We start from the raw sequence: 24628 nt of genomic DNA, 5'->3' as shown, positions 1-24628 counted from the left end.
GAGGTTATTTTGTTCCTGAAAAAGGCTGTAAATGTAGTTCCTTCATCCGTCATTGTTTTGATTTGTCATTTTTATGTATGCAGACTTCACAGTTCATTAAACTGGTACCAGTAAAAGAACAACTGACTTCTATCTGGACTCTAAATCTAAAGGATAACATGTAAGTTATGAAATAACTGAAGATGAATAACCTAGACTGTCTGCTCTGTAGATATATGTCCTTTTCTTTATATTAATAACTACAAATGTTTGTTTACTAATATCTAAACTAATAACTACTCCGCTGTTAAACTAATTTATTATAACTCTAATTTCAAAATATCCTCATAGCCACATTTTAAGTACAGTAATGATTTATTTAGGTTTGTAATCCATAAAGTACACGACAGTGAAACAAAGTCTGGGCCGTTTACAACACACGGAGTCAGCGCTCTGTTTTCCGTGATCTATCTTTAACGCAGCATCACGTTATTACGTAACTACGTCACTCCGTCGGCCGTCCTTCTTCTGTGTGCGTGCGCAGCTTCAGCCCTGAACCACAGACATCATGGTGAGTTTTTGCTCTTATTTTATAGTTTTCTACACCAACAGAAATGTTTCCACTAAGGCGCTTCAGTTCTTTATGTGACTACAGAGTCAGATAAACGGTTATATGTGTGGTTTAGGTTGTTTGTAGCGTCTGTTTAGCTCTCAGCTAGCGATGCTGACCGGCGAGCAAGCACATGGGCGTTATGAATGTGCTAACGGCTATGCTAACCTCTTCAACGCAGTTATTCTAAACATCACACGAATGTCTGGTGGTGTCTCCTGCACTTAACGTTTGTTAATATAGCTGTAAGACGCTGAAGGTGGTCTTGGTTTCAGCTTCGACACGGTTTGCGCTCATTCTTTTAAGCTAACCCGTTAGCATGAGAGTTTAGCTTGTCATCGGGGCTTTGTGGCTGTCACCGGAACAAATCAGTCTGAATCTGAATAAAACTAAATAGAAGCTGAGTGAAACGTGGTTCAACCTGCATCTCAGCATCCCCTTCTCCATATATAGTGGCTCATATATCGGGAGTTTTATACGGTTTTCATGTTTTTCTGTCTGATTTGTCTAAGAAGCTTCTAGCGGTTTCTAAGATGTCAGGGGCGGGGCGCTGCTATTGCTGCATTCAAGTGATGCTCGGAATAAGTCGTTCTCTCCACGCCTAAAAATCATCGCAACCTTTCCTCACTGTGCTGCGACGATAATGTAATTTTAATAATTTAACTTGAATCCATTAAGATTAATCAAGTCGTTTTCAAATAGATAACAAAACTGACACGAGGACAAAACGAAATAAACTGAAGATACAGTCTTAAAGTAACAAAATGCCAAAAGAATAAAACGATAATCAGTTTTGTTATTGAAATTCATGCAGTTTGAAAAATGGCTTAATCAATAATCAAACTAGTACTATACTAATAATGATCAAATTAATTTTCATTTTATGATATTTTGTATTATAAAATAACTCATTTTAAATAAGTTTTTCATTTCATAATTTTGTTTGTAGAAACAGTGTAAGACATAAACAACAGCTTGTGTAATGTTAAAGATGAACCTGGGACTGACTGGAATTGTGGATTCATTGATTGTCTCTCTGCAGGCGTCCTTATCGATGGCCCCTGTCAACATCTTTAAACATGGAGCTGATGAAGAGAGAGCAGAAACTGCACGACTAGTGGGTTCATTTATTTGTGGTTCAGGTTTTTCTTTTACCTCATCCTCTTGTAGATTCAGATAAAGTGCTTTGTGTTTTCTCTGCAGTCCTCATTCGTAGGCGCCATCGCTATCGGAGATCTGGTGAAGAGCACTCTGGGACCGAAGGGGATGGTATGTCTATTTCCCACCTACTTTCTTTTGATTTCCCCACACAACCTCATTTGAAGTTTTGCAGCTATAAAAACTTTAGGTTCAGCTTTCACAGAGTTTTCAATTCCAACATTTGAGGTGTCGTCTTTGTTTGCAGTCAGATTTAGACGTTGAGTTATTTGCATTCTGGTTTCTCTCACATTTTACACGGCGTCCCACCTTTTTTGGAAACAGGATTAGAGGCCAGGTATTGATTCTTGACCTGAAATAAGAGATAGGTTCTTATATCAGGTTCTGAGGTGGTAGGTACCTGCAGCCTGACGAATCCCTTAATGAATCTCTCGTTGACGTTTCTGTCCACAAACACGAGTAAAGAAAAAGTCAGATGTAAACAAATGTGATAAGTCAGAGATGTTGTTGTTAATAACGAATGTGGCCGACCGGTTTAAGCGTTCTGAGGTCAAAGAAACGACTGTAACATGTGACATTTGTAGGAGATGCAACAAATATTTCTTCATTTAGAAGGACGAGAGCTCAGTCTGAGCGTCCCGCCCGTATTCTGCGACCTGCAGCAGATCAACAACCAGTTCAGAGCAACATGCAGCAAAACATCAGAGATTTACCAAACAGACATTCAGTCAATAAAGTAGAATGAAGATTGTTTTTGAATACACTGAATAAAGTAAGTTACATTTGAAACTAAATTCTTAAACCAAACAATTCAGGTTCAGAACTGGGTTCAGATCTGATAAACGGTGTGTGATAAAAGCAAGAAAGAAACCAACACGTTAAAAGCAAAAACTCACTTTAGCTGATTTAAGCCGCATTAAACTGTCACTTAGTTTAAATATGTAAAAAGTTTTGGTGGTTTTCTGTCTTTAAAGATGTTTTATCGTCTGTTTTCAGTGTTGTGAACTTTAAAGATTAAGAAAAAACAGGTTTAGAAAAAGAATTTCATTTATTTTTTACAGGATAAGATCTTACTGGGTGGAGGAAAGGGTGCTACAGTGACGGTGACCAATGACGGGGCGACCATCCTGAAGGCAATCGGAGTAGACAACCCTGCTGCTAAAGTCCTGGTTGGTGAGTAAACTGGTGAATATCTGCTGTTAAACTGGCAGCACTGGTAGTTTGTTAATGTTTCCTATTTAATTAACAGGAAATCAACAGTTCAGCTAAACGTTCAGTTAAAGGCTGTAAAATCTTAAATCTTAAATTAGTTCAGTCATTTTTAATATTTTCTTTTTGCCTTTTGTCTGAAACTCTGTTGTTTAATTCTGTTTGTGTTTCCAGACATGTCAAAGGTTCAGGACGATGAGGTTGGAGACGGGACGACCTCCGTCACCGTGCTGGCTGCCGAGCTGCTGAGGGTAAAAACTGAACTAACCTCTTTCACTGTTTGACAATAACTTGTTCAGAGTTGTGTGGTTTTGCGTGGCTGCTCTTTGACCGTCATTATTGTGGTTACAGGAGGCGGAGCTGCTGATCGCCAAGAAGATTCACCCACAGACCATCATCTCCGGCTGGAGGAAGGCGACTCAGGCTGCCAGAGAGGCTCTGAGAGAGGCTGCTGCAGACCACAGGTGAGACTGGAGCTGAAAAACACCAGAGCCGTTTATGTCTCAGTCGAGACGTACGTACGTTTGCCTCATCTGTCGTCCTCTCGGTCTCCATAGCAACGACCCGGCTCGTTTCCAGGAGGACCTACTGAACATCTCCCGGACCACTCTGTCCTCCAAACTGCTGACTCACCACAAAGATCATTTTGCCCAGCTGGCCGTCAACGCTGTGATGAGGCTGAAGGGCTCCGGGAACCTGGAGGCCATCCACGTCATCAAGAAGCTTGGAGGAAGCCTCACAGACTCCTACCTGGATGAAGGTGATGGCACGAGGCCGTCATAGCCACTGACCCCCCCACCTGTACAGGCTGAGCTCTCGTTTCTGATTGGCTGATGTGTTTCTACAGGTTTCCTGTTGGACAAGAAGATCGGAGTGAATCAGCCGAAGCGGCTGGAGAACGCCAACATCCTGATCGCCAACACCGGCATGGACACAGACAAGATCAAGGTACGAAGACGAACCTCGTCCTCAAACTGTGGCTTCAATTCATCATCAGCTGCAGCTTGTTCTGAGCAAAAAAGATTTTTGACATGAATGTATCATTGAGACGATGACTCCTACGTCAACAGTCATAGTTTCATTTCATATTACAGGTGTTTTCAGTTTTCACTGTTTCTGTTCGTCTTCTACTGTGAAGTGACTCCGTGTCTGTTTGTGTCAGATCTTCGGCTCCAGGGTTCGTGTCGACTCGACGGCGAAGGTGGCAGAGATCGAACTCGCAGAGAAGGAGAAGATGAAGGAGAAAGTCGACCGCATCCTGAAGCACGGGATCAACTGCTTCATCAACAGGTGCTTTTTAAAAAGATTCGCTCGTTGATGTTTATTATCTCCGTTTTCAGGGTTTAAATATTAGCTGAGGTTAGATATAGATGTTTTAAATCTAAATGCCCGTCGAACCCGTCCTTAAAATCCACAGATGAAACTGATGAACTGCAGGTGTGATGAGGAGACGCTGAGTGACGCTGTTCACTCAGAAAACCAATGTTCTCTCTCTCCACAGACAGTTGATCTATAATTACCCAGAGCAGCTGTTTGCTCAGGCTGGAGTCATGGCCATCGAACACGCCGACTTCGCTGGAGTTGAGCGTCTCGCTCTGGTCACTGGTACGAACACAAACAAATTTTAATAAAGTCCTATTTACTGAAATATGTAACTTCAAACTAAAGAAATGTAAAGAGGGGAAAAACCTGAATGTTCACAGATAAAATGATACGAGAGTGAAGCATCTTTGAGTTTGTAGCATATATTTCTTATTGTATTAATATTTATAAAGGACAAAAGTCTGATATCAACATTTATTTGACATTAGGTGGAGAGATCACCTCCACCTTCGACCACCCTGAGCTGGTGAAGCTCGGTCACTGCAAACTGATCGAGGAGGTGATGATCGGCGAGGACACGCTGATCCATTTCTCAGGAGTCGCCATGGGTACGGACACAAACCTCACAGTCGTATCACGTGAGAGCATCTGCAACCAGGCTTTGACTTGTTTAACCTCCGACCTTCCTCCTCAGGTGAGGCGTGCACCATCGTGCTGCGAGGAGCGACTCAGCAGATTCTAGATGAGGCCGAGCGTTCGCTGCACGATGCTCTGTGTGTGTTAGCTCAGACTGTGAAGGAGCCACGCACCGTCTACGGAGGAGGTACACACAAGCTGGCATAGAGGGTCAGACCGTGTTCAAGCTGAACTGACCAATGCTGATAGTTCAGTAGCAGCAGGCTCGTATTCGTCAGCCTTAAAAACCTACTGTTGTAGAAATACTGTAGATTTTTACCACGAGCTTGAAAAGTAAAATCTGGGAATTGAAAAAGTGTAAAAAGGTTCAGGAGCTGGTGGCACTAATCATCCCCCGTATGTGTGACTCACGTCATCAGGCTGCTCCGAGATGCTGATGGCCAAAGTGGTGACTGATCTGGCCAACAGGACGCCAGGGAAGGAGGCCGTCGCCATGGAGTCGTTCGCTAAGGCTCTGAGGATGGTACGGACCTGCCTGTCTGTCTTTAAAGGACCATACCGTACATTTTCATGTTAACTCCTGTCGACTGTTTGCTGGTTTTCATGAACATTTTCCTGCTGTTTCCTCGTCCAGCTGCCGACCATCATTGCTGACAACGCCGGCTACGACAGCGCAGACCTGGTGGCTCAGCTGAGAGCTGCACACCAGGAGAACAAGACGACGTTTGGACTGAGTGAGTTTGCATTACAGGGTTATTACCAACCTGTAGCTAATGTCTGCTTTCACATGGAGATTAATGGAGATGACATCAAAAACGGACTTCACATGTGAAAGCTGGTTAAATAGCGTCCAAACACTGAGGGGGGTGTGTGTGTGTCTTTGCTGCAGACATGTCTGAGGGCACAGTGGGCAACATGTCGGAGCTGGGGATCACAGAGTCGTTCCAGGTGAAGCGTCAGGTGCTGCTGAGCGCGTCCGAGGCTGCAGAGATGATCCTCAGAGTCGACGACATCATCAAAGCTGCACCCAGGTCAGTCGACCGTGCTGAATCATCACATCCTGGTTTGAATGGGTTTGTCCGGTTGACTCCTGTTTACACGTCTGTTGTTTGTTGTTGTAGGAAGAGAGTTCCCGACCATCATCCCTGCTAGAGGAAGAGGAGCATGAAGATGAACTGGGGAGGGATCAGCTTGGTTATTTATCACCTCTGTTTAGTTCAGATTAAAGGAACGCTCCGCTGTTTTTCTTTCTGTTAATCTCACTGTGGAAGCACTGCACAGGCTAGCTCACTAGCGCTAGCTGACTGACTGCAGTGGCTTTGCTAATGCTAGCAGGACAGAAGCTAATCGTAGCTGCTGTTGTTGTGATGCTATCATTAGCACTGGCTGCAGGCTCGTTATGCTAATGTTAGCTGTTGGTGCCGATGTGGCTTAGAAAGCAAGTTTGAACGTTGTTTGTTTTGTTTACTGAAATAAATGAACCAATGATCAGTAGCTTCACGCGTCTCTTCTCTGACTTGATGACTCTTTAAAAACATGTACTGATCTTTATTTTTAACAGTGTGCAACTGTCTCTAAATGGATTCTTCTTTATTTACCTCAACTTGAGTTTGTCAAAAGCTTCTCGTAGGCAGAGAGACTTTTATTTATTTATTTATTGGCCTTTATTGAACCAGGCCACTGATTCGCTCACGGGACAAACATGAATCAATAATCTAAACACATCTGAAACTCCACCAGCAAAATGAAAATGTATCATGATGAAGAAATAAACGTAAAGTTGAACAAGTGAGAACAGACCACAGGCTGCGTGTGTCCCTCCGTCCTGACAGGATGTGTGGTGGAAAAAAGGAGTCGAGAAATGTTGAGAACAAACTTCAGCTTTAAGGTTTTTATTGTAGTATTAAACTTTGTTCCTGTTGCTTTAAACTGAACTGAGTAAACTAAACTAACCTAATTTAAAATGTCAGTTTCACTGATTCGATGCTGTTTGACCAGGTCAGAGTGTATTTTTAGGAATGAGTCCATCAGAAACTGTAAGATTAGTAGAAAGAACCTCTGTTTTGTATTTGCTGCTTCAGAGTTGATGTGGAGAAATTAGACTGAGGTTTAAAATAGAAGATTAAAACTGACATTAGAGCATTAATCTGAGTAAAGACCTGGAGGTGGGAACGTCTTCTGTCCTTGCTGTGTTCTGTGTTCTGTGTTCTGTGTTCTTATCAGCTCACAAACAGTCTGATAAACTCCTCGCTGTCTGACCGACTCACTCACAGAAACCATGAGGAGGCTGCTGCTGGTTGTTCTGCTGTTCTGGACGAGTTCGGCTTTAGTCAGGTAAAAAAACATCTTTTAAAACTCTTTGAATGAATCCAGTCCTGTTTGGCTTCTTTGTTCTAATTTTATTAGAAGTGTATGAAGGCTGGTTGAGGAACATACAGTATAAACACCTGTGATTTATCTTTTACAGTAATAATGAATTTATCTGACATTTCTCACCTCTGGACAGAACCGAACCCGGTTCATTTTACATTTTCTTCATGCTAAGCTAAGCTAAGCTAAGCTAAGCAGCTGTTTGCATTATTGATTGTTGCAAATATTTTGAACAAATGGTTCAAATCTAACACCAGAGTTCCTCTGAGGAGGGTGCGTTCGATTCGTGCTCAGCTGCGAGCCCACGGCCTCCTGGACCAGTTCCTGAAGCACCACCGCCCCGACATGTTCAACCGGCGCTACGCCCAGTGTTTCCCGCCCGGCACCAGCTCACTGAGACTCGGACGCTCCAGTGAGAAAATCTACAACTTTATGGATGTAAGAGCAAAAACTCGGAGCATCAGGCGAACAGGTTGCTGGTTCAAATCCCAATCCTCTGATAGGATGTGTACTGAAGTACGACAGCAGTCGTACACAGCTTGACTTTAAAATAAAAAACTGAATAAATATTAAAACTTACATTTCCACTAAATTAAATAAGCATAAAACTGATTAAAGACATGTTCTATGTATCTTCTGTACTAGTACACGTTATGTACTGCAGTAGGACTGTAGTTGACAGACTGAGGGTTTGTTTTAACTCCTGATGTGTCACTAAGTTGAACCAGACCTCGGTCATTGTTCCCGTTCCTCCTCTGTGTGTGTGTCTGATCGTGTTCAGGCTCAGTACTACGGTGAAATCAGTTTGGGAACTCCGGAGCAGAACTTCTCTGTGGTTTTTGACACCGGCTCCGCCGACCTCTGGGTGCCGTCGTCCTACTGCGTCAGCCAGGCCTGTGGTACCACAACACAACACAAACGACACTGAACTCATCCCCGTGTTTGAGTTTGTGGGTCAGGACGACCCGACTTTCAAAGAGCGTGTTCCTGATAAGTCCAAGGTCTCTTTGTCTCTGTGTCCACAGCTTCACACAGACACTTCAGGGCTTTCGAATCAACTTCATTTCATCATGATGGTCGGATGTTTGGTATTCACTACGGATCAGGAAATCTGCTGGGAATCATGGCCAGAGACACACTGAAGGTCTGATCTGTTCCACATTAAGACACATTACAGAGTTATCATTACATGAAGACACAACATGTCAGCAGACACTTCATATCTCTGTCCCTGTGTGTTTGTCTCTGTGTCACAGAAAGGTAGAAATCAAAAGGTCATAAAGCTTCGTTTTAAAAGAGTCATCAAAGGAAGAAAGTGTAGTAATAAAGAATGAAGAAAAAGGATTTTATTATAATCCACTGAAGGGTTCATTCGTGGACCAGCACCATCCTGGAGACATAAAACTGTCCAAATCAGAAATGTCATCTCAGCTGTAACAAAGGTTCCTGCCTGCATCAGGAATTAGTCGCCTTCTGTTCTAGGTTGCAGGTCTGACTGCTTTGAACCAGGAGTTCGGGGAGTCGGTCTACGAGCCGGGGGCCACCTTTGTGATGGCGAGGTTCGACGGCGTTCTGGGAATGGGATACCCGGCGCTTGCAGAGATCCTTGGAAATCCGGTGTTTGACAACATGATGGCGCAGAATTTAGTGGACGAGCCAGTTTTCTCTTTCTACCTCAGCAGGTTCGACTTGACTCCTTTAAAAAATCAATGTAAACTGCTGCGACTCATATTCAGTCAGTCAGTCCAAAGTCCTTCAGGAGTCAGGATCCACAGAGATTTTTAGGGGGTTCAGGAGAGGCTTGGAAGGGGCTCATGGTCCCAGTGGGTTCCAGGTAATAAATACTGTATTTGCTAGTGTTTCAGGAGAGTCAAAGAATCTCTAATGGTTTAAGAAGGTTCCAGGGAGGTTTGGGGGAATCCAGTGAACCAGTGAGTGCATTTGGAAACCCAAGGGAGGGGTACACATGTTTCATGGGAACCCAAAAGTTTTTTTTACCAAACTTGGCTTCGGTAGTAAAGTCAAGTATTTCAAGACAAGTCCGAGAGGTTCTTTGGTTTCTGGTGGCAGAATCTTCAGGGTAGTTTCCAAGAAGGTGTTTCAGTATTTTAAGAAAGTCTGACAGATCAGTCTCGGACCACGTGCCGCAGGAGGCTGAGACTCTTGGTCTAAAGTGTTTTACAGGAGCTGGAGGGAAATCAATCAGTCAGTCGTGAAATAAAATGTTTCATTTTGTTTCCACAGAAAAACAAGTAACGGCAGCCTGGAAGGGGAACTGCTGCTGGGCGGAACAGATGAAGCTCTATACAACGGACCCATCAACTGGCTTCCTGTGACTGCTAAGGGATACTGGCAGATTGAGATGGACAGGTTTTTAAATGTTGTCATTGGTGAATTCATTAAATCTTAATATTTATTATGTGGTGTGTGCAGTACGTGCAGCAGCCACTAGATGGCAGCGGCACCACATGATTACTATAACAGAAGTAGGTCGAGTCTTCCAAAACATTGAAGTTGTGATCTATGATCCAGTGTGGCGGTGCAGGGTGAGAGGCTGTTCTGTCCTCGAGGCTGCCAGGCGATTGTCGATACAGGAACCTCCCTCATCACTGGGCCGACCAATGACATCCTCATCCTGCAGCAGCATATTGGAGCCACACCAACCAACACTGGAGAGGTTCAAAGAAAATCCCATGAGTACTAGATCAAACTAAAAGAACCGACAGAAACAGATGAGATACGTTCAGATGCTGTTGGTGGACAGTTGGCATTCCGACTTTACCTTTGTGTGTGTTTCAGTTTCTTGTCGACTGTGTCCGGTTGTCCAGTTTGCCTCATGTGACTTTTGTACTGGGAGGAACAGAGTACTCACTGACTGCTGAACACTACGTTAGGAAGGTAAACCCACTCTTTCTCTGTGTAGGAGGACAAACAGCTCAAAAGAACGTTTTTATCTGATACAGTAACATGCAAGCGATGGTCCAGCACTGTCTCTCTGTCCTCAGGAGATGTTTGGAGACAGGGAGATGTGTTTCAGCGGCTTCCAGGCTGTGAACATTGTCTCCCACGAGGGCCCTCTGTGGATTCTTGGAGATGTATTTCTGAGACAGGTCTACAGCGTTTTCGACAGAGGACAGGACCGTGTCGGCTTTGCTCCTGCGAGGCACAGAACCGAACAATGACCTGCTGCTTTTCAGAAGCTGTGTGTGGTCAATAAATACACCAAAATAAAATAAGAGTACTTTGTAATTCTTGCAAAGGCACCATCACAAATAGCACCTGTTAGCAACTAGTGAGTAGCTACCCACGATTCTCTGACCTGTTTTGTACTGTTACACATCCAGAAGTCAACAGTTCATCAACAGTTCACATAAAAGTACTTGTTTTGTTGAGTCAGGAGCAGCAACAGATGTATATTCATCATGTCAATTACATTTACAAACTAAATATACAGTCGTCACATGATGCTGAGCAGCAGTTGGTCGAACCTGCACTGATCAGTCTTTGACTCAGTCTTTGCTCGACTCCCAATTTTGTTTTCGGGAAACACAAAGTCAGCACATTTTCCACCACAGCTCCAGCTTCAGTAGTTCGTTTCATGATGTATAATGTGCATTGAGAAAATATTAAGGCATGTTTACAGTCATGGTGATGGTTGGTGCATGTTTTGATCTTTATTTCCTTTCCTTCTCTTCTTATTGGTGATGTGAGGTAAAACCCTCCTTCGGGTGCTGATGTGTCCAGTTTTCAAATTATTTCCTGATTCAACTAAACTAAATGAGTTGGAGTCGTTCTCTTCGATGTTGCTGTTTGGTCTGAGTGTGAATCTTCATTTACAACGTGACTGGTTCTCATTTCTTCTCTAAACTCTGTGATTGAGGATTGGTGTTTTCAGCCTCTTCGTGTGTTGTGGTGCTGTTTGCTTCTTTCTCCTCATCCTCGTTCCCTGCTATACCCTGGAATTCATGGTCGTACTCCGAGTCGGGGAGCTGCAGAGTGTCAGTAGCTGCACTCGGTGATCTTCGGGATTGGAATCGAACTAGGCCTCGTCTCCGTCTCCCCAGAGCCTTGGGGCTTGGGAGGCTGCGTACTGAGGCCTTCGACGTCTGCCTGGAGAACTGGAGGGAGAACTGGCGCCTCCGTGGCCGGGTTGGGCCATTCTGGGTATTGACTGTGGTCCAGCGAAACTCCTTCGGTCCCATTTGAGTCGGAGAACAACACACAGAGAAGCTGGTCCTGTAGTAACAGAGAATCACACAAGTACATTAACAAAGAGGGCGGCTACAGATCCAGAATCTAACAGCTCAACAAACACTGAGTGGAAACATGAAAACATCACCTGCCACTTTCCAAGCCTGGTGCCTCCTCTGTGGGAGAAGGATCCAGCCCGTTCTGAGGTTTTGCTGCTTTACAAGCGTCAGAAGAATCCCCACTGACATCACTGATGAGTGGAGGGCTGACGACGAGCCGGGGGAAAACAGCTGACGGTGAACTATCAGGGGAGGGAGGGTTGCTGTTCACTTCCCTTAAGGTGAACAAGGTGTCCATGGAAGGAGGCGGCATGTCTCCAGGACCTGGATTGACCCTGAACGCAACAAATGGATCATAAACTTAAACATTTAAGATCATTTCGTTATCAGAGATTTGAGCAACTGATACAAAAGGTTGTGACAGAGAAAGGAACTGATGTTGGACCTGAAATCTGGGAAGAAGCTCCCTGTGGCATCACTGCTGTGTCGTTTTAAGATGGGCTGTGGAGGTCGAAGGTCAAGAGGTTCCTGAACGCTCAGTAGCCGACGGACTCGACCCAAAACCTACAACATTTAAAAAAAGGATTTTAAATATATATATGTATTATACATTTATATTTCAACTATTATTTTGTGTCTTTTAAAGAAAAATTGGTTGTAAAAATGTGCAAAAACTTTAAATGGCTTTTATTCTGAAAGATCATCAAATGTCAGTGAAATCTGTTCAGTAGATTTTGAGATATCATCTTTAATAGTTGTGACTGTAAAAACACATCATTACCGATTCTTGCCGTCGCACCATGACAGGCTCATGTGGTCGCGGATGATTCTCGAAAATGTCAATCTCATCAGACTGGAGGATGTCAGATAGTCTGGAAGATACAAGACCAGACTGTAAAACACGCTCAGCTTGTTAATCACCCTTTTATGTGTTGAACATAATTCTGTCTGTTGACCCCATGTCGGTGGTGGAGCCGAGGAATGAAGGGATGCAGTAGTCTGCAGCAGCCAGTGTGTACGGCGGCCGTGCGTCACAGTCGTTCCAGTACATGTCTTTGGTCATATGAGGCAGATTCATGTGCATTTCATCTACAGCCAGCAGAGACACCTGGACGGACAGGTGAACAGGAAGTAAAGACAATGACATGCTATCAATGTCGCTGACGCTGTACTAAAGTACCAAACACTGAGAGACTCATGTTGTTGTTGTCCTAGTAAAGTAGTAGAATTACTGTACAGGAAGAATATAAGTGACGCCCTGTCTGCTAATAAACAGACAGTTAGTTAAATAGTTTTAATCCATTGCTGCTCTCTGATTGGTGGCAACTTTCTATGCATCCTACCTATTAACTACTTATGAGCAACAATCAGAGTCACATCACACCCCGTGCTCTGCTTCTGGTATGATTTAAAAATAAGATGTAAGATGAGAACTGTTCCTGCGTATATTCTTAGAACATTGCTGTCATAGAAATTAGGTCACTCATGAGAGGCTCGTGTGCAGCTCAAGTCCTGTCTGACTTCCAGAAGACAAATGGATCTGCAGACCTGAAGGTTCCTGTCGATGATCCAGTTAGCTTCAAAGTCGTCATCGTCCTCTCCAAACGGATTGATGAGCTGCTCTGCTACCTGACAACACAGGAACAGAACGCTGTGACATAAATGGAGTAAATGGTAGAGAAAAAAGAAATAAACCAAATACTGAAACAGAAATACTCAAGTAAAGTACCTTAAATTGTACTTAAGTCAGTACTACAGTAGAGTAAATGGTCACTTTACACCACTAAAGACATGCGCACCTTCAGCCAGCCAGCGTAGAAGAAGAACTGCAGAAGGGTGAAGATGGGGACATAAAGGTCGAGGTCGTGACCTTGGTAGCCGCGGCTGGGGTCAAGGAACTGACGACCAATCAGACAAGCGAAGAAAAAGGTGTAGACGGCAAGAGTGACGACCTGAAATCAATCAATCAATCAGACGTTATTCTTAGAGCATCTTTATACAAGTTCACACAGTTAAAGATGCCCCCCCCCCCCAAACATCACATCACTAGTCTGTTAGAAACACTCATCTTAATATTCAAAGACAGAAACAGCTTCACTAGTCCATGTTGTCCTGCCAACAGGATCAGGATCTTCTCTGTTTCACGTTTTTTACTCCTTCAGGAGAGAGTATTCTGTCGCCCCCCCACCCCCTCTTAGTGCAGAGAAGATTCGGAACTCTGATTCACTTTCACAGATGATCACTGATGTGATTAGATGAGCTACATCCGCTGTGTAAAAGACAGACCTGTGTGTACACCAGTGGGATTCCAACCCAGTCATAGCCAAAAAGAGTTGCACACCATGTCCTGAACCGATTCATCTCCTGCAGAGAAAGAAGAGACTGAAATTCAATAAGATTGTCAGGTCGGCACCAGCTGCCAACCCCAGATTTCTGCAACTCAACAGGCTGATTGGAAAATGAATCTCAGCACCCTCCTGGGAAGAAGCAGGGAGTCACATTACCTACATGTCTGGTTTATGTGGTCACAGACTAACACTAATCAGGCTCTGAAATGGAGGCGGTGTGTGTGCTGAGTGCTTACAAGCCATTTTCCTCTCTAACAGAAAAAAGCTTTTGCACTAATGTCACATTAAAGCAGCACTTGAAGCCCAAAGCAGCTCGAGTCGGCTCAGTTACACCGCTGTGACTGAGCCGAACAACAAGTTTCATAAGTCTGTGTGTGTCTCATCGTTTGGGAGAAGTGTTAACTCTCAGGCCAAAGAAAGGAAACAAGGTCAAACAGAGGTGAGATTAAAGATTCTTTTCTGTCTCGTAACTTCGAACCTGATTTTGCCTCCTGTAAAATCTACACATTCATGTTTTACACAGAATCTAAAATACTGAGTGCAGTCCAATGTGTCACATTGAGAATGTTCTGCAGGTCCATGCTGTCCTGGATGCGGCCTTCCTGCCGAGCTTTAGACGCCAGGTTGCAGAACCAGACTGCAGGAATCCAGTACTTCAGGTGAGGAGAACGGATGTTGTCGTACACCTTCCTCTCCTCTGGAGTCATAAAACCTACACATGGACATAAAACAGCGTCTTTACATTGTCCTCACATCCGTGCTGACACACAGGTTATCACTGGGACTGTTGGACTATTCTCAGTTTACAACACAACAAGTTTGAAACAAACAACATCATGTCGTCTCTGGTCTCTGGATCTAATGAGCCGGTCCCCGGGGGTCACATCAGCCACTTACAGGAAGGAAGAGACACAGCTGAACTCTGTCTGACTGTTATTCCTGCAGGTCAGACTCCGAGTCACAGTGTGGACGGTTCATGTACACATGAGAAAAACTCACAACTGTAAAACTGGACTGGACGTTTTAGCAAAGAGGAAACACAAAAAGACAGAAAACCCTCTGGTTTTCTGTCTTTTTGGAGGCACAAAGACAACAAAAGACAAAGACAGAAAGACTCCACAGAGACATAGAAAGCAAAAATATGGACAGGAGTACTACACAAACCAAGGAACCACAAACATGTGAAAATTGTTCTTTAAAAGACAAAAGACAAACAATAAACAAACAGATGATCCCACAGACACAAAAGGACTGAATCAAGACCCTGACCTGCCTCAACCACGTGGTCCATGGTCGGGAATCGTTTGCAGACAGCGGTGCTGACGGAGCGGAAGATGAGGAGCGATGTCAGATTAACATAACGAACCAGCGTCCTGCGCAGCAGGCGGCCATATTCATCTTTACCCTGAACACAGCTGAACGAAGACATGAAGAGATGAAGACATGAAACCGATGTTCCTGCCATTTCTTTAAAATGTATTTTTTATCTCTCAGTTCTGCTTCATTGAACTGTTAATGTACCTGGAGATGTGGAACATGAGTCTGTCAGGCCACGGCAGGTTCACAAACTGATTCCACCATCGATTCACCACCAGAGTCACATAAAAACCTGAAACACAACACACAGCATGAGAAAGAGTTTCCCCCTAAACTGATAAAATAAATCTCAATAAATAAAACCTGATTAGACGCTGCAGGAACCAAAAGTGACCTTTGACACTGGTGGTGTCTGAACAGATAAGTTCATGGATGAAAATGCTGAACTGTTCCTTTAAACCTACGTCCATGTCTGAAGTTTATTCTGACTGTGTGAATTCAGACCTTGTTTACAGGTGTTAACATGTTCACATCATCATGTAATTATTCATCAAGTTTGAAGTTATTTTATTTCTAATTTTAAGGAAACACTGAGGGAACATGAGACGGACTGTGATCAAACTACAGCACAGTAACATCCAGGATGGAAAACACTCATCCTGCTTTTAGCTCTTCTCTTCTCGTTAATGATCCGTTTCCATTAGCAGTCTGCTAATGAGGCAACCAAACACCCCGTCTGTCTGCTGAAGCTCTCTCCTCCTCGGGCAGAAATCAGAGCTAACGTTAAATTCTAGTTTTATTTTGTTTCTATTTTATGAACCTTTAATGATTCGAGTTTGTTTTTATAGTAATTTCATACAGACACATATGTAGAAGGATCAAAGACTAATTATCTTTTTACTGTTCACTTCAAAAGATTAAAGGTTAAAGTTCAGAATAAAGTTCTATGTTCATATTGATGCTCGATGAGTGTGACTCCACCTTTTCCACCCGTCCCTCCAAAACTAGAAGTTGTGATCTTCGCAGCCAAACCTTAACAGCAGAACTTCACTAAACGTCCCCACAGTCTGCTAGGATACGAGTCTCTGTGGGCATCAGGTCCAGAGCTCTGACAACTCATCAGCACCTTCTCAGAGGAACCCCCTCTGACCAGCCTGAGGTTTTGTGTGCGGCTGATACTGGTCCTGTCTAAGTGAGGTTTGTTGGTAAATGTTGAGACGTACCGAGGACGAAGGTGACGGGGATCTGCTCAGCGTATCTGTCACAGTAGATGGAGAGTTTCTCAAACAGCCTCTTCTGATAATTAGAGAGGATCAGCCTGGATGGAGAACACAGACGTGTCAGCTTAAAGCCAATCAGAAGCTTTCTGAGCTATGTGTGATGCAGTACTTTCAACAGGTTATTATTATTATTATTATCTTCAACGATGTATCTCTCACTTGGCTTCAACCTCTTGTTCCTGAAGTACTTTTAAAATAAAGATCATCCTGTCAACACTGAGAGTGAAGTCCAGCACAAATATGTATATATGTAAAACTGTTTCAAGGGTTTTCAAGACCACAAATATAAAAGGTGTTAAGGTGTGTGTTAAGGTGTGTGACCTGTACATGACGCTGAGGACAGTGTAAAGCACAACGAACAGGGTGAACTCTCGATACAGCAGCTTGTAAATGCTTCCCTTCCAGCGCAGCAGCAGTCGGTGAAAACTGAAGAAGGTGGCGTTGGCTACTTTGCTGGAATAGGTGACGGTCATCCTGAGACAACCTGAGAGTCAGACACAGACAGACAGAGAGACACAGGAGGACCTGAAGGCAGCTGACCGTCCCAGTAGTCTCACAAACTGGATCATTAACACAACATTAGGACTGTTCTAAATGATCATCGTTGTTATTTTACTCACATAAAAACTCACACGAGTCCTGGATCTGCCTTCGCTGGGTTTTTCATCAGGCTATTTTCTTTCCTGTTTTGTTTGTGTTAATGCCGGCTGAACACTGCTGAACACTGCCCCCGCTCCTCTTCTCTCCTCTCTCACTCACTCTTTCTCTCCACCATGATGCTGTCCAGTCGCCCAGTAATGTTAACACACACACACACACACACACACACACACACACACACACAGAGTCACGCCGATGAGCCGCTGAGCTAAATGCAGTCGTGCTTCAGCTGTGTGTGTTGGCACCGAGAGCTGCAGAGGTAAACCTTTATAAACAGGAACACTGTTGCTGACACCGTGATGTCACAACAGCAGAGCTGGAAGGAACTATTTACTCTAGTACTGTAGTTAGGTACAATGTGGAGGTAATAATATTAGGTTATATCCATTTTATTTACTGTTCACTGTATTGACTGTACGACGTGGATTCCTCAGTTTTACTGTAACTAAATATAAACACCTAAGAAATATAAGCAAACAATAAGTGTTGTTGTATTGTTGTGGATGCATCAGCTGTAATTAAGTGGTGATGTCATTGTGCTTAATAAGTACTCTTCCTTTTGGGACTCTCAGCATATTTGTATTGTTTTTTACTTGTAATTGAATATTTCTACTCTGTGGTGAGGAACGTTTTTCTTAATAACATTTTTTTCTTTCTTATGTTTTATTTGCAGTGTTTACTTTGTTTCTATTATCTTAAACTTTGCATATTAATAATAAGGACGTGCAGTTCTTTAGTCACATGGATTGTTTTTAACAGGACTGGGGGAGATTCCACATGTGGGTCCAGCTGGTCTCACACCGTCTCACCTGGGTCCAGGTCTGTTATGGACTATTGTCCTGTGGAAAAACAACTCATGGTTCCACTAAATACAAACTAGATGGGATCATTTCTCTGCTTTATTTGTGCAGTCTCAACATGGAGACTCCTACACCATCACACCTCCTACATGCTTCACTGTGGGGGGGTCACATGCAGATACCTGTTCACCTTCTGAAAGACACAAATAAAATTTCAAAGTGCTGTTTTCTCTGGTTTATTCCTTGTGTTTGTCTCAGTACAACAGTTGATGTTGTGTGTCTTAATCTCTGGAAGTGTTGACGTGATGCTGCTGATTCTTTTATTCACAACACTACAAAACTGATGGCTTTAAAAATATTAAGAAATTCCACTTTTGACAAGAAGCACCTGTTAATTTAAAACCAGTGAAGCTGATAAAGATAAAAGCTCCAAATCTGGATCAGACTGTGACCCACAAACCACTAAATCCGAAATGAAGCAGAGTGAGATGTCTTCACGTCCTCTCCTTCTGTGTGGGTGAACTGTCTTCGGAAAGTTGCACAGAGTGATACATCCTGATCGTCTCCGCTGAATGGAGGCGGACAGTCTCCTCCAGGAGTCTCCCCGGGGCCTCAGCGCTGCTCCCCGGGGCCTCAGCGCTGCTCCCCGGGGCCTCAGCGCTGCTCCCCGGGGCCTCAGCGCTGCTCCCCGGGGCCTCAGCGCTGCTCCCCGGTCAGCGGACAGCCTCCTCCCGGCTCCCTCCGTGAGCTGCCGGCTGGTCTCCGGCGACCGTTGCTCCGCCCCGGAGGGAGCGTAACGCGGTTAACTTAAGTGTTGACACACAGACTGCAGCGGAAACACCGAGAGCAGGTAGGACGACAAAGTTTAATTTGAACACGTTGTAGCTGTAACATTTCTTTATTTATCTGTTTATCGGGTTTTTACACCGTTTATCAGCTGCTAGCTGCGGGCTAACGGTGGCTGTTAGCTAGCTAACGTCCGAGTGTGTTAGCAAACATGCTCTAAAGCAGCTGATTGAAATAAAAGGTCGTGGAAAACTTGTACGATACTTAAAGAATCCACAGGCTTTTATAACAATGTCGAAGAAAACCCAGTCTGTTTCTCGTTTGAATTAAGATTTTAATTAATTTCCTGAGGTTGAGACTGGTGTGTTTTTTATCCATGGCAGCTTTACATTTACATTTAGTCATTTAGCAGACGCTTTTATCCAAAGCGACTTACATACATCAGGACATCGGTAGGCAGGGCAGCGTGAGGAGGTCTGGCCGAAGGACCCCTACTGGTGGGGGACCACAGCTGGGATTTGGACCCCAGTCTCCCACATGGGAGGCAGTGATGGTACCACTACACTAACCAGCCGCTGTTTAGGTTTGGAAACAGAGTCTCCACTAGTTAAAAGTCTTATTTATCATTAACTTGACTAAATGTTCAATTTCATCACCCAGACGGTTAAAAGAGATCTGACCGTTATCTGACAGGTTAATCTTCACAGTAATGATTTGTGTTTGTAATTGACCTTAAGCGTTTTACAAACTCCAACCCCATTTAATAATGTGACATGGAAACAGGTCGCTCAGTATCACAGCAGCTGGTTTCATCTGGTGTCGAACATCTTTCAGACTTAAATAATGCACAAAGAGCTCTTTGTTTTCTTCCTAGTTCTTAAATATCTGCTGGATCCACACCTGTATCTCCACCTGTAGCACACACCAACTAATTATTTAACACTGCTGCACAAACCTGATTATCTGCAAACAAGCAAATCTGTAGTGAAATCATGCACAACTGAGCAGGGAACCATGGTGTTTTCTGCTTAGTCAAGTTGATTATAGGGGTTTTAGTTTGGCTTTATACATAAATACCATAATATATCCAATATTGGCATCACAGACATCATCATCAGACGTGGTTTCCTCAGTGTCAGGTTTGAACAGATTTAAAACAAAAAAGGTTGGTGTCAGCTGCACATATCTAGAAATATATTATTAGCTGTAACCTGGGCTGATGTCTGTAAAATGTATTCAAGACATACTAATACACATTTTTAACTGAAATGATTAAAACTAATAATTAAAAATAAGTTGTCACCTGAAGTTTATTTTAAAAAAAAAAAACCTGTGTTGACTACCTGTACCTCCTGTGTTCTGCACATGCTCAGTAGAGTCATGCCATCCAACGTGGAGATTAAAGCAAAAGTGAGCGACCTGCCACATTTCTCAGAGATGGCGGCCCAGCTCAGCCAATCAGAGGGCACGATCATCAGGCAGCGTGACACGTTCTTCAACTGCAGCCAAGGAAGACTGAAGCTGCGAGACTTCATGGTACGTAGAGTACTGTGTGTAATTGTACTGTGTGTTGTACACAGAGTGAGTACATCCCTAATCTGCTTCCATGTTTCCCTCATATGATGATGGTTTCCTGTTTGTGTTGTAGATAAATTAATAAAACAATATTAATCAAATTTAAAAAATCCACAAAAAAAAAGAAAAAAAAAACAAAACAGAAAACATTAATAAAAAAAAGAAAAATATTAAATAATAGATTAATTGCTCAAATGAATCCATGTCTAAAGCAGATTATTGATTTGTTTTGTTTGCTTGTGTTTTGTTTGTTAGAACGGCTCAGGTCAGCTGATCTTCTACGAGCGTCCAGACACAGACGGACCCAAACTGTCTCGTTACTCCATTAGTCCAACCAACGACCCACAAAGTCTCCGGGTAAAGCACCGATCTGTGTGTTTCTGCAGGGACGCTGGTGGTCGTCTTATGTTATTAATTGTGTGTGTGTGTGTGTGCACGTGTGCAGACTGTGCTGTCAGACGCTCTTGGCATTAAAGGTGAGGTGAGGAAGGAGCGGCGGCTGTTTCTGGTTGGTCAGACCAGAGTTCACCTGGACACAGTGGAGGGGCTGGGAAACTACATGGAACTGGAGGTCATTCAAACACACACACACACACACACACACACACACACACACACACACACACACACACACACCTGAACATACACACTCAGAAACATACGTACACACATTTCATGTTCAGATTTGTTCTGAGCTGCCACACACGAGCGATTTCAGGGAATTTGTTGTGGCAAATTAAATTCATGTGAAAAACAGAGTTTCCCCACAGGAGATGAAAACACACAGAAACTGACTCAGTTAAAATATTCAGCATAGACTATATAACAAACTAAATGAGTTCATATCCTGTTCTGAGGCTTTTAATAAAATTACACGCTCCTCGTCAGCAGGCGGCGTTGTAAAGGATGCAGAAGTCTTTTCAAGCACTTTAAGTTTACCTGATTTAATTTCCTACTTGTTGGACGCGTCGTTACCGGCATCACTTCTCCAGCTGCATGTCCACAGCTGTATTCAGCTGTGAGATTTGAACTAGCTGCTAGCCGCAGTATCTGAGCTACTGCACATGAAGCTGTGTCGCAGTGAAGCAGAGAGCAGCAGGTTACACCACCAGGAATCCTCAGTTGAGTCGACCTGAAACACAAAGGTGCGGATCTCCCAGTGTGAAGATTGATCCAGAGTTGTGTACATAAGAAGTGATGAACTGAATAACCCGTGTGTCTTTGTGTTTAGGTGGTGATGCGACCAGAGCAGACGGTTGAAGAGGGACAGCAGGTGGGTTTTCATCAGATCTAACTCTGTCTACATCACGTAGAGTCTCCTGAGAGGCTGTTTGAGCTGTGTTTAGTTGATATACTTCTCTTTTTTCTGTGGAAACACACAGTTTGTTGCTGTCTGTGGAGCGTTTTGTCAGCGTAGACCTGATAGTGCAGAAATATTAAATTAGTTGTGTGACACGATTTTAAAAAAACACAGAAGATACATGTTTGGTGCAGACACAACGTTCTACTGCCTTCAGGACACATCAGTGTTCAGATATGTCTGATTAGAAGTTTTTTTTGTTTGGAGTTTAAGGCGAGTCTACGACAAAATAATAATAATGACAGATGCAGACAAAATATACATACAGTTAATGCTGATGAATGTTACACTGCGAGTCATATAATTAATTAATTTACATGGAGTGTACCACTTATAGTTACACTTTGATTTAGCAGGAGTGTATAAATGATTTGATCACTGCATGAAAACATGCAGCAGCCGCAGTAGAATAAAACATAGTTCATAGCTATGGTGGCAGAAAAACCAAAGTCCAGTGATCTGCAGCAGAACAAATACAATAAAATAGATTTTTTTTAATGTCAGACAACTTTGAAATGTCAGCTGCACCATGGGAAACGGACTGAAGTCTCTCCACAAACAAACAAATAAATAAACAAACCATCATTTAGTAATCTATTGGATTCCTCCTCTGGGGACAGTGCATTAAATCTCATGAGTGACGCTGCCACAGATCAGTTTACAGCTCAGACTCTTTTTAAAAATATATAATTTATCTGGTTTGTAGCTCAAACATTTGCTATTTTATTGAAAGGTTCAGTTTATAAATGTTGCTGATTTTTCACAGTAACTGTTCAGAAATCACTTTCTTTTTTACAGCATGTAGTGAATAATTGATGTGTTAGTAGTAGTAGCAGTAGTAGTAGCAGTAGTAGTACTTAACTGTTAGTTGAACCAGTCAGAGAGAGGACGCAGTGTTTGGAGCCTAAATTATCTTGTACTTAAAAAGTGTAAAGCAAAATGTGTTTTAGAGTCTAGCAAGTAGCCAACGTTTGATTTGATAACAGTTTTGCATCACTGTACTTCACTTGAAGTAGGAGTTGAATCTCAAGTGCTGCTTCTACTTGTACTTTTACTTGAGTCTGTGTACTTCTACTGCCACACATGCAGTTCACACCAACATCTGACTGGTGTTTCTACTGTAAATAATCTTAACTTTAACCTCATTAATATTTAGTTTCAGTTGATCTGAGATGTTAAAGTGACTCTCTCCTTTTTCCTTTTGATCATCAGGTGGCTGAGGACCTGATGGAGCAGTTGGGTGTATCAAAGGAGAGTCTGGTGACGGGAGCCTACATGGACCTTTTACTGAAGGGACAAGAAGACGCTTAAAACAAACACACCTGTTAATAGAAACCAGAATTGAAGATGCTGAAGTGTTAAACACAGGTGACAGCAAAATACAGCAGTGAGTAGAAAGATCTGAATACAGTACAGCACTGACCGCTGTATCACACTGGAGTAGTCAGAGTACTGATCATAGTAGAGTCAGGGTGTTCTGTGTCTTTGAAATACTTCACTAACTTGTCTGTGTTAGAAATGAACGAAGCAGCAGCAGCAGGACATTTTCTAAATAAAAAAGCTCAAACAAAGAACAGTTTGTGTTTGAATAGACTGAACACAGAAAAGCTTCATGTAAATCGATCTGCTGCAGTTTGTTTTCTTTGAAAACACTTTGCTCTGTTTGAGCTGGTGACAGATTTAACTCCTCTGTGCTGATTTGAAAACAGACACTGATCATTGTTTATTCTGGTCAGATCAAACTCGGGTTCATTTTCCGTCTTGCACTTGGCCATCATGTTGAATCCCTTATTGTCTGTGTGTGTATGGACGAGTTGCAGCTGATTTTCAGTTCTAGGTTCTGGATTTTTTGCCAGTTTGTTTAAATTCTGTGGAAACTTTATGAAAACTGTTTGGCTGACACACCTCACATACACATGTTAAACAGGTTTTTTTAATCTCCCGCTGGTGGTTGCCATGGGAACTAGACAGTCGGTCATCTGTCGCTGTTCAGCCTGAAATTAAAATGTAAATCCCAAAATGCAGGTCTGCACAGCTAAAAATCCCCAAAGTGAAGGTTTGAAAGTGGCTTTGTAGTTTCAACCAGTTTTACTCTGTTGTTCAGTTACTCAAGTACTCATTATATGAAGTACTTGTACTTCATTTGAGTGTGACCTTTATGATAATCTATCCACTTAGTTATGCTATGCTATGTCCAGTTGGACCATTATGAACATTATACTCTAACTAACTTAAAGTGGGCTTTAAGAAGAAATATCTTCTTTTTACTCCACTGTGTATTTTGCAGTACTTCTGAGTCCAACTTACAGTACCTTTCACATATTAAATCTGTTTTCCTTCACACACGTTGGAGAATAATCCGATTTTTAATCACTAGTTTTTATTCTTTTCTCCATTTTGCTCCCAATCTCCCTTCTCATCTCTCATTTCCCAACTCCAGCATCTCTGTACTTTATACTGATTTTAAAAAGGGCTCATTGGAAAATTTAACAGAGGTGACTCCAGTACAAGAACAGAGACAGTGTTCAGTTACCTTAACCTCATCTGTTGCCTTCACCCAAATTACCCAGCAGCCCCTGTGCTGAGTATCCTGCAGCCTCAGGTTCTTTCTATTAAGTATGTTTGTGTAATTATTCACTGCCACCTGTTTGTCTGTGAGCTCCAGTACTGCTAGTACAGAACCAGCAGCACATGTAATAAATACTTATTTGTCTAATCACATACTTTTTCAGTCTGCCCACTCTGGCATGGTGATGGTGATGATGTCATTACAGATAAAGCAGCTGTTTCAAAAAAACTTTACCTGCTGCAACATTAGTGATGTTTACACATGCACATTAATGCATCAATGATTATAAACCAGTAATAAATACAAGTTATTCCAATTTTACAATGGTAATATTTTTACTTAAGTAGAAGATCTGAGTTCTTTCATCACTGTTGGAAACCAAACCTGAGAACCAAGGA

General features: G+C 42.8%; 4 protein-coding genes across 7 annotated transcripts in view; 3 read left to right on the top strand and 1 right to left on the bottom strand.

The window, feature by feature from the left end:
• The first annotated feature begins 450 nt into the window (after positions 1 to 450).
• cct2 (chaperonin containing TCP1, subunit 2 (beta)) lies at positions 451 to 6409 on the top strand. The gene is made up of 16 exons (XM_026364318.1): positions 451 to 550; positions 1632 to 1706; positions 1793 to 1858; positions 2809 to 2920; positions 3131 to 3207; positions 3308 to 3420; positions 3514 to 3716; positions 3804 to 3904; positions 4119 to 4246; positions 4458 to 4561; positions 4768 to 4887; positions 4974 to 5102; positions 5335 to 5438; positions 5550 to 5649; positions 5805 to 5946; positions 6037 to 6409. The coding sequence occupies exons 1-16, from the start codon at positions 548 to 550 to the stop codon at positions 6065 to 6067; spliced, it is 1608 nt and encodes a 535-aa protein (XP_026220103.1). The 5' UTR covers positions 451 to 547; the 3' UTR covers positions 6068 to 6409.
• Positions 6410 to 6839: 430 nt separating this feature from the next.
• nots (nothepsin) lies at positions 6840 to 10494 on the top strand. The gene is made up of 9 exons (XM_026364164.1): positions 6840 to 7249; positions 7543 to 7723; positions 8067 to 8184; positions 8311 to 8429; positions 8768 to 8967; positions 9530 to 9655; positions 9818 to 9962; positions 10085 to 10183; positions 10291 to 10494. Exons 1-9 carry the CDS (start codon positions 7194 to 7196, stop codon positions 10465 to 10467), a joined length of 1221 nt encoding a protein of 406 aa, XP_026219949.1. The 5' UTR covers positions 6840 to 7193; the 3' UTR covers positions 10468 to 10494.
• A 605-nt stretch (positions 10495 to 11099) lies between these two features.
• Positions 11100 to 17374, bottom strand: LOC113164728 (bestrophin-3). The gene is made up of 14 exons (XM_026364163.1): positions 17101 to 17374; positions 16802 to 16964; positions 16424 to 16518; positions 15405 to 15492; positions 15153 to 15298; positions 14441 to 14595; positions 13822 to 13899; positions 13335 to 13487; positions 13084 to 13164; positions 12492 to 12643; positions 12317 to 12407; positions 11981 to 12099; positions 11625 to 11870; positions 11100 to 11521 (listed from the first exon to the last, which is right to left on the bottom strand). The coding sequence occupies exons 2-14, from the start codon at positions 16951 to 16953 to the stop codon at positions 11137 to 11139; spliced, it is 1941 nt and encodes a 646-aa protein (XP_026219948.1). The 5' UTR covers positions 16954 to 16964; positions 17101 to 17374; the 3' UTR covers positions 11100 to 11136.
• A 3390-nt stretch (positions 17375 to 20764) lies between these two features.
• The window catches only part of shank3b (SH3 and multiple ankyrin repeat domains 3b), a 48686-nt gene continuing 44822 nt past the window's right edge, over positions 20765 to 24628 (top strand). For all 4 annotated transcript variants that reach the window (XM_026361174.1, XM_026361171.1, XM_026361172.1 and 1 more), the window contains exon 1: positions 20765 to 20872. The gene's annotated coding sequence lies outside the window, so the exon portion shown is untranslated. The remainder of the gene's footprint in view (positions 20873 to 24628) is intronic.

This window comes from Anabas testudineus, chromosome 23 (assembly GCF_900324465.2).
Source record: "Anabas testudineus chromosome 23, fAnaTes1.2, whole genome shotgun sequence".
NCBI lineage: Eukaryota > Metazoa > Chordata > Actinopteri > Anabantiformes > Anabantidae > Anabas > Anabas testudineus.
This window is presented reverse-complemented; position numbering and strand designations above follow the sequence as displayed.

What these genes read in the sequence shown, in the direction of transcription:
- cct2 (XM_026364318.1), top strand. An exon ending in GCGTCTCGCTCTGGTCACTG is followed by an intron (nt 4,562 to 4,767) that starts GTACGAACACAA and finishes ATTTGACATTAG; the next exon opens with GTGGAGAGATCACCTCCACC. An exon ending in CAAGACGACGTTTGGACTGA is followed by an intron (nt 5,650 to 5,804) that starts GTGAGTTTGCAT and finishes TCTTTGCTGCAG; the next exon opens with ACATGTCTGAGGGCACAGTG.
- nots (XM_026364164.1), top strand. Translation starts at nt 7,194, where the DNA reads ATGAGGAGGCTGCTGCTGGTTGTTCTGCTGTTCTGGACGAGTTCGGCT. An exon ending in ACGAGTTCGGCTTTAGTCAG is followed by an intron (nt 7,250 to 7,542) that starts GTAAAAAAACAT and finishes ATCTAACACCAG; the next exon opens with AGTTCCTCTGAGGAGGGTGC. An exon ending in TTCTCTTTCTACCTCAGCAG is followed by an intron (nt 8,968 to 9,529) that starts GTTCGACTTGAC and finishes TTGTTTCCACAG; the next exon opens with AAAAACAAGTAACGGCAGCC.
- LOC113164728 (XM_026364163.1), bottom strand. Translation starts at nt 16,953, where the DNA reads ATGACCGTCACCTATTCCAGCAAAGTAGCCAACGCCACCTTCTTCAGT. An exon ending in GGACCACGTGGTTGAGGCAG is followed by an intron (nt 14,596 to 15,152) that starts GTCAGGGTCTTG and finishes GTCCATGTGTAG; the next exon opens with GTTTTATGACTCCAGAGGAG. An exon ending in CCAGGCTTGGAAAGTGGCAG is followed by an intron (nt 11,522 to 11,624) that starts GTGATGTTTTCA and finishes CTGTTACTACAG; the next exon opens with GACCAGCTTCTCTGTGTGTT.